Source organism: Zootermopsis nevadensis, unplaced genomic scaffold (genome assembly GCF_977971745.1).
Source record: "Zootermopsis nevadensis isolate Lab colony 2312 unplaced genomic scaffold, Znev_1.0 Znev_ptg000011l, whole genome shotgun sequence".
NCBI classification, from domain to species: domain Eukaryota; kingdom Metazoa; phylum Arthropoda; class Insecta; order Blattodea; family Termopsidae; genus Zootermopsis; species Zootermopsis nevadensis.
In genome coordinates, this window is record NW_028259143.1 from 17,632,196 (window position 1) to 17,644,433 (window position 12,238).

The 12,238-nt window shown below is 39.0% G+C and overlaps 1 protein-coding gene across 5 annotated transcripts in view; it reads left to right on the forward strand.

The window, feature by feature from the left end:
* The window catches only part of DopEcR (G-protein coupled receptor DopEcR), a 220,011-nt gene extending 210,446 nt beyond the window's left edge, over positions 1–9,565 (forward strand). For all 5 annotated transcript variants that reach the window (XM_087347478.1, XM_087347479.1, XM_087347481.1 and 2 more), the window contains one exon: positions 1,953–9,565. In XM_087347478.1, the coding sequence (XP_087203604.1) occupies positions 1,953–2,788 (836 nt within the window). In that variant the 3' untranslated portion in view covers positions 2,789–9,565. The remainder of the gene's footprint in view (positions 1–1,952) is intronic.
* The last annotated feature ends 2,673 nt before the right edge of the window (positions 9,566–12,238 follow it).

Here is a 12,238-nt window from a genome sequence, read left to right on the forward strand (position 1 = left end):
AACGTCGTTTTATACTCGTGACTAGAAACGTGATTTCCTCTCTCTCTCTCTCTCTCTCTCTCTCTCGATTAGCTTCATTTTACTTTTCTCTTTTAACTTTGTCTTTCAAGTCAGGATAATTTACTTTTCGTGATTCTCTCCAACTTTTCCCCAATGGTCTTCTCCGCCATTAAACTAGACGTAGTTTCGATAAGAAGGGTAACTCGTTAGTAGATAGAAAAAAATAACGAAAACTTTGAGACAGAAAATAGGTCAACGCTCTTATAACGCTAAGTTCGTTTGTCAAAGGAGACAGGAATCGGTTCTAGTCGACACTTTGTTTAATGTGGAAACTTTGCGAAACTTCCACAACCCTTGGTGATCGGGTAATATTAGTAGATAAGATACTCTCTGTCTTATAATGGGGACCTGTGCGTAAACTTTTCTTTAAGATTCCTTCAACTTCGCATTAAACCTCCTGCAACCGAGTTGGCTCAGTCAGAATAGGAATTTGATTCCTAGCAAGGACAGTAGTCGGTCCCATGTCGTAGGTTTAAGGAATGTAAAAGAACCTTACGAGTATGAAACGAATGTCTCGCAAGTCTCTCCTGATTCACTGCTAGATGGCTCTGGTAGTCAAATCAGGATTGAGTAGAAATTGTGCAGAGGCCGTGGGCTGGTCGCTCACTACTCACAGATGAACGCTTCAAATATTAGAAAATCTCCGAAAAGGAGACGGCCAAGACCCACACTGAGTTGTAGATCCACAGGAAGAATATTATCAGATCTGACAACCAGAGATAATAAAAATTGAAGAGACGATAAACATAGTCCGAGAGAGAATTATAACATTTTAAGAATTTAATTACGGAAATCAGTAAGAGCTACAAGAATGCTGTTTTGACAGCATGAGAGAGAAACCACGAGAATAATAAGTCCATGGGGTATTAAATAAGTGCCCTGATGATGGAGGCAGTAAGCACTTTTGAAACATCGGTCAATTTCAACCAGACTACATGGCACAACAACCCAGGACACAGTTATATTCATACTCTCCGCCTTGAGAACCTGAAATCTCACAAGAAAGATCCAATGTCACTTTCATTTTCCTTCGCCTCGTGTGGTTCCGGACACCGACACACTAACGTAAAATGTTGCTTCGTCATAGAAGAAAAGGTAATCGAGGTAGGCATCGTCTTCGTTAGTGTTTTTACGACATGAGACCGAAATATTCTTGACGTGTTAGTTCAGCTATTGCGCACATTGGATACTGTGTGCAAACATCGCGCACCGTGGATAGCGGTATCGACTCACTATCTTTGTTTCTACCACCCACCGCACACACACGCTGCCATCTGTCGGCCGAACGCGAATCTCTTAGTAGTACAGCAGGCTGGCCTCGGCGGTATGTCGGATGTCGCTCAGTTTGGCGTTTGCGCACATGCAGGTGGGACACTACACGTGAAAATTTCAGAATCTGAGTTTCATATGACAGAAACAACACTTGTAGCTTGTATTAATTTATATAGTTTTTTTAAGACAATTTTTTTCCTCTGGTGTTCTGTTTGTCGTTATTAACACTAAATGAATTTTCTAACTTCATCCACGCATTCCAACGTCTCTGTTTAACTTGTCATATTATCACCATTGCTCACAAAGTCTTCAGATGGTCCGAAATTATACTGTTTTAAGGATATTTCTCGCTTCTGGGGGGCATGAAAATGTCGCACGAATGCAATTAACATAAGTGAGGTTCATTTCCTGGGCTGGAAGGTTTAAGTTTAACATGACAAAAAATATTTTTTCGCACTGAAATGCGTGTTATAAAAGCGATCGCCTTTATCGATTATTTGGAAAATGAACTGACATGAAACTCTGCGTCTTAATGTCCGTGTTTGTGACAGGCTGTGCTGATAATCCTGCATTGTACCACGAGAGGCAGCATGACGTCTGTTTGTGTCTGTGTGTTGCAGGCCCCTCGGAAGTGATCAACATATATCTGTTGTCGCTGGCCGTGGCAGATCTCATATGCGGCATATTGGTGGTATCGCTGTCCGTCTACCCGGCTATGGTTCAGCAGTGGGTGTACGGTGACGTGATATGCCGTCTAGTCGGCTACATCGAGGTCACTCTGTGGAGTGTCTCAGTGTTCACCTTCATGTGGATCAGCGTGGATCGCTACCTGGCGATACGGAAACCCCTTCGCTACGAGACTGTGCAGACGAAGATTCGCTGCCAGTGCTGGATGGCATTCACGTGGATCTCGGCGGCCATGCTGTGTTGTCCCCCGCTCCTCGGTTTCAACAACCCGGTGTTCGACAGGGACGCGTACATCTGCATGCTTGACTGGGGGAACATGGCCGCGTACTCCGTGACAGTGGCCATCCTAGTGCTAGGACCCAGCCTCATCACCATTGTCTACACATACTTCTACATATTCTCTATGATGCGAAAACTTCGCAGCGGAGTTCCTATTCACGATAAAGAGTACGCTACAGCGCTCTCGGAAAATCTCTCAAATCCTAGTCACGTGATGTCTTTCGTTCTGGTGGTCACTTTCTGGTTATCGTGGACGCCATATGCAGGCGTGAAACTTTACGAACATTTCACAGGGACGAAGTTCCAAATACCATTCCTTCACTTTAGCATCGTTTGGCTGGGAATTCTCAACTCGTTCTGGAAAGGGATTATTCTTATTGCATTGAGTCCTCAGTTCCGACTCGCCCTCAGGATCTTCTGCCTGACTCTGTGTTGCCGCTACAAGGGTCGTCTTCAGGGAGAGCTCATCGGAATGGATATGGACGACTGAGACGTGCTTATCATGTGCCCCACTCCAGGATATTTTGAGGCGCAATGAATCACACAGAGTAGTAACTGCCCTGGGGACTGAACCTAGCAGAATCTGATAAAATTTAGGTTGACTACACGTCTAAACTATATGGCATGTGGTATGGACAATCAAATGTAATCTGTATCTTTGCTGATGCGTGTAGATAAAACAAGTTTCAACAGCCTTTTATATGAATATCAAGCATTTGTTCTTGATAAGGTAATGTTTAATAATGCATTCAGACGATAACCCAATGGTACTGTAGGAATTTTATAGCAATGTTTTGAGTGAGAACTGTACTTGAATAGAAATGCATGCCAATAGTACAGTACCTTATGGATTTAGTTGATTAGCATTCAGTCTGTGATAGTTTGAGGCCTGACCGTAGTTGTATCACGTGCCATGATGCATCTGTATGTTGTCAATCACAGATTTCTCAACTTGCCTTCTCTTGAGATGGTCGCTACTCTGTGTTGATATCGGAGGACTCCTCGTGTGCCTTAGGAAGGACATACCTGGGGATTGCACCACGAAGAAAGATTGTAAGTTGAAAGTCGAGAATCTCTGGTGTGCCTTACTCAAGGATAAATCGGGCCTGAGAATATGGGGCACACAAAGAACAGGGGAGTGAAACGGGTGGCATGCACCACATACTAGGGTGCTGGGGCACAGTGAAACTCACACTGGACAATTCCCCTTAAATTACCGTAATCTGTGCCACGTCGCATAGAAATAAACAGTTCTTTTTTTTTTTTGAACAGAGGAATCGAGAGACTTCGGAAAGAGCTTTAAAACGCGGAAGGATTGATTTAGAAGAGACAGGTAAATTATCCCTCGTTTTTGTATAGCGTGCGTAGTAATGTTTAGTAGAAAGTTGAATGTGCGCTGACGTAGTGCAAAACATAACCTAAAACGTACACCAGGAAGACAATTTAGAATTAAAGATACTGCAGGGTTGGTCGTTGTTAGAGGTATCTAGTGCACCATAATGTTGCTGTGCTGAACGCGTTGTACAAATTAATGTGTGTAGGCTTGTGTGTGATGTCATGAGAATAGTCTTTGAGTCATTTCCTTATATCTCGTTGTGTAACTGATGTCAATCGCAAATCTTGTAACTTCTCTGTATATCTTTGTCTCATATATTTAAGTGCTTTATATGTGAAGTGATTTTTAATAATTTTTCATTAATACTGATGTGCTCTGGTGTGCTGGAATGGATGTCACAGTCACAATTTTAAATTATTGTGAGGTTAAGAAATGTAACAATTCTGGGACTTGCCTGTAATGTAACATGTTTCAATAGATAACTAATGCAACATTAGTTTTCGTATACCTATTTTTAATTACGATTAGAGATTAGTCAACTTAGTGATATGAAATTCTGAAATATTTTGAAGTGGGATACCTTCAGTCTTTGATTTTTAAAGTTTTATATTTACGGTTATGGAGGTTTCTGTCACTCCTCGTATGAACAATACAGAATAACATCTCAAAATAAGATCTGTCACTTTGTGCTGCACGCTACGTGGTATCAGTATCTCTATTTAAGCGTCAGTTTCTATAATTAATTATTAAACTTTATAATTTCCATGATAGAAACGCGGGTTAAAGAATGCCGTTGGCTTCCTAGAATAAAAAGCAAATTTTGCATTAATTTCCTTCATCTTTCCTGCAGTTTGTTTCAATTTACAAGCTGACAGTTACTGATACAACGAAGCCTCGAATGTAAATTAACGAACAGCAAACAGGAGTGAGTTTACTTCAGACAAGTTCATTGAAACTTTAATTAAAAATATAATTGTCTTTCCTAAGTTTCTGTCGAAACAGCAAAAAAAAAAAAAAAATTCCAGAGTAAAAAATTGTAAGGATTAGCTCGTAATATATAGGACTGTGATCTTCTGGGTTGTGATCTGAAGAAACTGTTCCCTCCGTCTGCAGAGTAGAACATTGGTAACCACCTAGAACAGGGAGGTACAAATAATTTCTTCCCTCAGTCCAAGAATAATTTTTATGTTGGATTCAAAGGGCAAGAAACCTCTTGGCTTTTTTTAAACTAATAGCCAGTTTTCATTATCATTAACAAAACTCATTCAGAAATGGCAAATTACCATTTTACCATATGCTAAATAATAATTTTATTGAAAATGTGCACAAATTTCGATTGAGTTATATGTCATTTAAATTTGCGTCTGCAATGGCTTGTGACGACACAATTTTTGCCCGGAAAACTTAGTTATTTTATCTCTTTAAAGTCGGTGTCTTTATAAACTTAAATTATTCGTATACCTTCATACTTAACAGTAAAGTGGAAAGAACGCCTCGTTTTGTCAGTTACTTAAGACGTTAGTCTTATGTATGCATTCGAATCGATTCAAAAGATAAATAAACTGCAATGCTTGATAAGTCTGAAATTTGTTCACATTTTATTGTTTGAAGAATGTCACTTCTGAATCTTTGAAACAATCAGAGGCTTAAGTCTGTTCTGCATTTTTGTGATGATGGTACCACGCGTTCCTCATACACTCCCCGACACATGCCAAGAATACGGCTGTCGTAAGTGGCGAGTGGCACACTAGAAACGCATTTCAAAAGTTTTAGCAACGCATACATCTATAATAAATTATTTAATTAATTCATAACCATTCTCATATTTTACTAAAAACCACTTGTGTTAGAAGGACATGATGTTTCAGCCATTTTGCCATCGATTTCTGCAAAGCGGTCTCAAATGCTGACGAATATTTTAGCTGAACTATCAATATCGTACTCCTTGAAAGACAACAAAGTTAGATTTGTGTATAAAGGAACTCCAAATACATAAATTATTTCCTTTAATAATAAACAGCAAATTAGAGACGTAATTTCATTCCATATATCACTTCAACTTTTAAAAATCTGTCATACTCCATACTACGTGACAGTTCACGGCATGTTACATTTTCAGGCGTGCTCCCGATTTAAGTTTTGTGCATTTGTTTCGAAATGTGGCTAGCTAATCCATTTCAGAATTTAAATAACTTAAGTGATGTGAATTGTAGTGAAAATGCATTCTTAAAGAAGAAAAATTATATAAAGAAGGTTTTTGTACAGAGGATTTAAAGTGTATAAAAACGTACTATTTACTTGTAACCATGACTACCATATTTACGTCACGACAGAAACATGGCAATGCCATGTGAGTAGATAAGACAGCAATATTTCTCATGGTAAACATCAGTACCATCTGAATTGTCATTGTTATCGTAGTTGCATTTTTAGAAACAAGGAAATTAAAATGCCAAAATGCAGTATATCGCTCGGTGCAATAACTCTCATTATGTACGCCTAAAGTTCGCTCAGAATTGCAGAAATGTTTAATGATAAAAATGTATTAATCATCGTTCTATGCCTTTAATGTACAATATAAATATCTTACACTGTTATTGTTTGTTTGAAGAAAAAAAAAACATGCTATGTTTATAAAAACAATTATGAAATTAGATATAATTTATATATTAGCCAACTATGTAAATGAATGAATCAGCGGTGTTTAATCTAAATGAAATGTCACCTCAAATTATTATTTTTTTGTTATATTAGTCTACTGAGCAAGGTAAAATGTGCCATATATATATACATTTGCGTATGTAAATTAAAGGTAAGTAATATGAAGTGACTTAAATATTCAGTATTATGAACTATTTTCAGAATCCAGTGAATAATTTCACATTAAAATTTGTCCAGTTCTTGAGATATTATTTATATTATGCCTAATTTATGTCGTAGCTATTTGTAACTATGACGACAAACAAGTGAGCGTCACATGTTCAAAGCTTACGTGTTTAGGACAGTTAGAAATTCGAAGTAACGATAGACAAGGGGAACGGGTTGATCTCTGTTCCAAAAGTATCCACTACGTGTAGGTTTTCTGTTAATTGTTTCAGCAAATGAACTGCGCTCACACGGTTACACCACTTTAATAAACTTATTTATTACAATTTCATATGTGTGTGCGCTGCGAAAGGTACAGATAAATGTGAACTTACGTGTTGTTATTGTGTACTATTGTTTCAACCTTACATTCATCTTTATGTATTTTCAAAAACACCAGCTGTTGCCATTTTGGACTGCTGGCTGGACAATTTCGATTTTGATTTCTGACAGGGGTAGGGATTTTTCTCTCCGACACCACATCCAGATCTGCCTTGAGGTCCACTCAAGCTCATGTCTAGTGGCGGTACTAGGAGATGCTCCTCCACAGTACACAGTATAAGGTGGCTGGAGCGTGAAGGCAACTATTTACCTCCATCTAATGCTAAGACAAAATTTTTTGGAGAGCCCCCACATCCCGTATATCAAAATGGTGTGTTGTGTAATTAATTAAGCATTTGTGACAATCCTGGATCGAGAGTTGAATCAAATTGTATTAAGGTATTTCATGTTATTTAATCTCAAAATAATTGATAACAAAATTAAGGCAAATATATGATAGATCAGAAAACACTTGAAGCGATTCCTGTAACACATTACAAGTTCGCCTTTCACGTTTTGCTTTTTGTTTAATAAAAATATTTACATTCTTAATAAGAAGCAGATTCAATATTTACCTCGTCTGAAACATTGGATATGCTGTTTAATAAAACACTACCCTTTAAAATCAACTGTTACAGCACAGATTCACTTGTGACCTTGAACACGTACAAATTGTGCTATTTTACAATGAAGACGTGTAAAATACTACTCTGAACAATCACATCAAAGCTTTTAGAGTTATGCATTGATTATTTGTATCACTTTGAAATATCTGTCTATTTCCTTTTGAATCAAACCTAAGTTCGGAGATGGCTGTCTTATAGGATATTGCTCCAAGTTGTCTGGTAGAAGTTTACCAACTTCTCAAAGGTGCTCGATGCCTCGGAAACATGAGAAATCTTCTACCATACTACATGGTTAGCATCCCAGAACACAACCATATTCATACTTGCTACTGTGCTGAAATCTTACATTTTAATTCACTGTTCATACTGGAAAACAATTAATTGAATATCCGGAAGTATTTTATATTTGCATTGCTGCCCCATCACGTAAGTTTTTCAGTTCAAAAACCAATTTTCATACAAGAGATTAATATATATAGTTTGACTGAGAAAAGCTACGTAAGGTAATGTTATAAACTCCAAAAGAACACCACAGGAATTACATTCTACCAAAATAAGGAACCTTATGTGAATAATTTTATTTTGAATTGGTATATTCCAAGTGTATAATATTATTAAATCACATCCCAAGAATAAATTTCTCATCTCTTAGATTACAAAATTCACCCGTGGATGTGAAGATTAAACATTTCATATTCGTGTCTTTATTATTATTCAAAATAAATAATATATATCCCATTTTTCATTGAGCAGGTTCAAGTATATTTAGTCAATATTCCATTATATAACTTCTGTTAGTTACTGTAATGATTGTGGATTAAGTTAAATCACGATTAAAGTAAAGAGTGGAATAATCACGATGACTAGATCATTAATGCTTGAATTAGTTGGAAATTTAGGGCAGAGTGTTCAGAAATGTACATTGAATAATTATAAATTGTTTTAAGGGATAAATGTGACTTGCATGGGGAGAGTTTAAATATATATAAAATGAAATTAAGGAGTTACTAAAATTATCCTTGCCATCACTGTCTCAGTATAGGGCCTAATTTACGTACGAAACCAAAACATCTTAATTATAAGATGCTCACCTTCATAATGAACTGATATTTTCGTAGTAGGAATCCACTACTTCAATACCTAAATTAGTCAATAAATTCACCACAACGCAACCATCGACAGGCTTTACATTTCTTCACTGTAACTCGTCTGACAGCGCTGTTTTGAAATTGATTGCCTTTTTGGATTATTCAAAGATGTAAAAGTGAGCACTAATTTGATCAAACTATCTGAAATAAACAGTATTTTCAGAGGAACGAGACACTCTTCTGCCTGATATGTCTCCCATAATATTACTGTTCCCCTACGACATAAAAATAATTGAAGTATTATAAAGATGTAATTCTGGCATATGGCAGTAACACATCGTAAAATTATTGACAGCTCAAACGGAAACAATTTTATGGCATTAAAACACTTTGACGTTATAAAACAACAAAAACACAGAATTTTAAATCCTGGAAATCCATTTATTTGATCCGACACCGAGTCATATCAGTTATTCTCCGAGATGCAATTGGATTAGCCAGTGAGAAAAGTGAGACGTGTTCATAAGGGTTAAGAATCACTTCTAAGACAAATTTCTGAGCAATATTTTATTATTATTGCATTAATTTGTAAGAAAGCTTTGTGTTTGTTTTGTCTCACTATTTAAATAATTTTAGTACAATACAATTAATTAAAATACGTAATTACATTTTAGTATTGCTATGTTTTTAACTATGATCTTGCCCTCTTGTATTGTCCATAACATGGATTCATATACACATAAGAGAATTACTGTCCTAGGAATTTCTTGGTCAAAAAGTTTAAGGAATGTCTTGCAGGAGGAAGTAAATCCTGTCATTACGATTCATCACTCTGTTGCTTCTGTTTATGTACGGATTGTTCTAGTGATGGATGAGAGAACGTGTAGCTCAATTAGTACTATTATATGTAAAATGATGTACCTAATTATATTTTGCATTGTATTTAATTGTTCATTTATAGTAATATTAAATTTATATGTTTTAAACACAATGTGGTACACTTGGTGAAATATAGATTGTTGTATAGTTCACTCTCTATTTGTGGTAGTTCTCATGAGAACGCTTAGTCTGATAGAACAATTTATATTGCATAGTACTGTCTCTTGTTTCACTAAACCTGAGTCCTTCAGTATATGCAAGAGTTTCTACTAGAATCGGCAAACGATATGTAGTGTATGTTGTGTGAAAAGCACACAAAACCAAAAATTTTCGAAAACTTGTTTATAAACTTAAAAGTTGAAATTTTTCAAATTTCTTTAGTTTTCTGCGCTTTCTCGACGTTTTCCAACATTTTTTGATTTTTCGAAAATTTTGAAAATTTTTGATATTTTTTTCCATTTTCGAAATTTTAAAAAAATCGAAAAAAATTAAATTGTTGTAAATGCCATGAAAAGCGAAGATAACTAAAAAATTTCGAAATTTTCGAGAAAAAAATTGAAATCAGAATTTTTTAAAAAAACTTGAGCTTTGTGTGTTTTTGGGCATTTTCCTGCATTTTTTTATTTTTTTTAAATTTTGAAAAATTTCGTAATTATTTTCAATATTCTCCCCACACGATCCCTGCCACAACCGGTCTCTGCATGACACGGTCTGTGTCACACTCTGTCTCTAACGTACGCGATCTCAACACTAAACTTCCTCTACATCCCTCTATATATGCCAGGCCGTCTGTACATAGACCTGTTTCGACAGACTTGTGAGAGAGAGAGATAGAGGCAAGCAAAGACCTGGTGAGCCAAACAAAATGGCAAGCAAAGACCGGGTGAGGCAGAGACAGTGTCAAGCAGACACCGAGTGAATCAGAGACGGAGTCAGGCAGAGACACGGTGAATCACCATGTAAAGCAGACACCGGGTGAGGCACACCGTGTCCAGCTGAGACTGTGAAGTAGACATTGACAGAGACGTGGGCTTGCAGAGTCTAGTTCCGATGGGGTTGGGTTAGGTCATATTTAGAACATATATCTTGCAATATTTCAAAATTTTCGAAAATTCAAAAAATGCAAATTGTGTGAAAAGCACACAAATCAAAAAAATTCGAAAAAATCGATATAAACTTAAAAGATGAAATTTTTCAAATTTCTTTAGTTTTCTGCGCTTTTTGGACGTTTTCTAACATTTTTTATTTTTTGAAAATTTTTAAAAAAATTTGATATTTTTGTCGATGGTACCTCAGCAGCAGATACCGACTCCGCCAGAGGCCGGTTAGTGCAGATACCGAGGCAGGCAGCAACAGGGAGTGACAGCGACTGAGTCCAGCAGAGACAGAGAGAGGAATTCATCGAGAGTGGCATTCTTCTCTTACGGAGATTTTAGAAAGAAAATCAAAATTTTCGAAAAAATCAAAAAATGCTGCAAATTGTCTGAAAAGTACACAAAACCAAAAAAATGATTTCTTTTAAAAATTTCGAATGTGATACTTTTCAAAATTTTTGGTTTTGTGCGCTTTTTGGACAATTTCCAGCATTTTTGATTTTTTGAAAATTTCAATTTTCGCTTTGCTCTCCTGGAATCGACAAGACCCGCCGTGCCTCGTCTTGCTTCGCCTGGCCTCATCTTGCCTCGCCTGGCTTCGCCCGGCCTCGCCTTGTCTCCTGGCCTCACCTTGCCTTCACAAGCTTCGCCGTGCCTCGTCTTGCTTCGCCTTGCCTCGCCTTGTATCGCCTGGCTTGGCCTTCCCTCGCCTTGCCTCACCTGGCATCAACTGGCCTCGCCTTGCCTCGCCTTCACTCACCTTGCATCGCCTTGACTCGCCTTTCCTCGCCCTACCTCCCTTTGCCTGGCCCTGCCACGCCTTGCCTCACCTTGACACGCCTTCCCTCGCCTTGCTCGGCTTTCCTCGGCTTGCCTCGCCTTGCCTCTCTTGGCATCACCTGGCCTCGCCTTGCAAGTAGATCAAGGCGGATCTACTTGCATCGCTTTGGTTCGCCTGGCTTCGCCCGGCCCCACCTGGCCTCGCCTTTCTTTGCATCGCCTTGCCTCGCCAAGACCCGTCTTTCCTTGCCTGGGCTTACCTCGGCTGAATTGGCCTCACTTGACCTCGCCTTGCTTCGCCATGCCTCGCCTTGCATGCCCTTGCCTCGCCTTTCCTCGAATTTCATCGCCTTGCGTCGCCTAGACTCGCCTTGCTCTCCTGGCCTCGCCGTGCCTCACCTTGCCACGCCTTACATCGCTTGGCTTGGCCGTCCCTCACCTTGCCTCACCTGGCATCAACTGGTGTCGCCTTGACTCGAATTGCTCTCCTGGCCTCGCTAAGTCTCGTCTTGCTTCGCCTTGCCTCGCCTTCCTTCGCCTTACCTCGCCTTGTCTCGCCTTGCTCTCCTTGCATCGCCTTGCCACGCCTGGCATCACATGGCCTCGCCTTGACTCGCCTTGTCTCCTGGCCTCGCCTTGCATTCCCAAGCCTCGCGGTGCCTCGTCTTGCTTCGCCTTGCCACCACTTCCTTCGCCTTGCCTCAACTTGCCACGCCTTGCATCGCCTGGCTTGGCCTTCCCTCGCCTTGCCTCACCTAGCATCAACTGGCCTCGACTTGCTTCGCCTTCACTCACCTTGCATCGCCTTGACTCGCCTTTCCACGCCTTGCCTCCCTTTGCCTGGCCCTCCCGCGCCTTGCCTCACCTTGACACTCCTTCCCTCGCCTTGCTCGGCTTTCCTTGGCTTGCCGAGCCTTATTTCGCCTTGCCTCTCTTGGCATCACTTGGCCT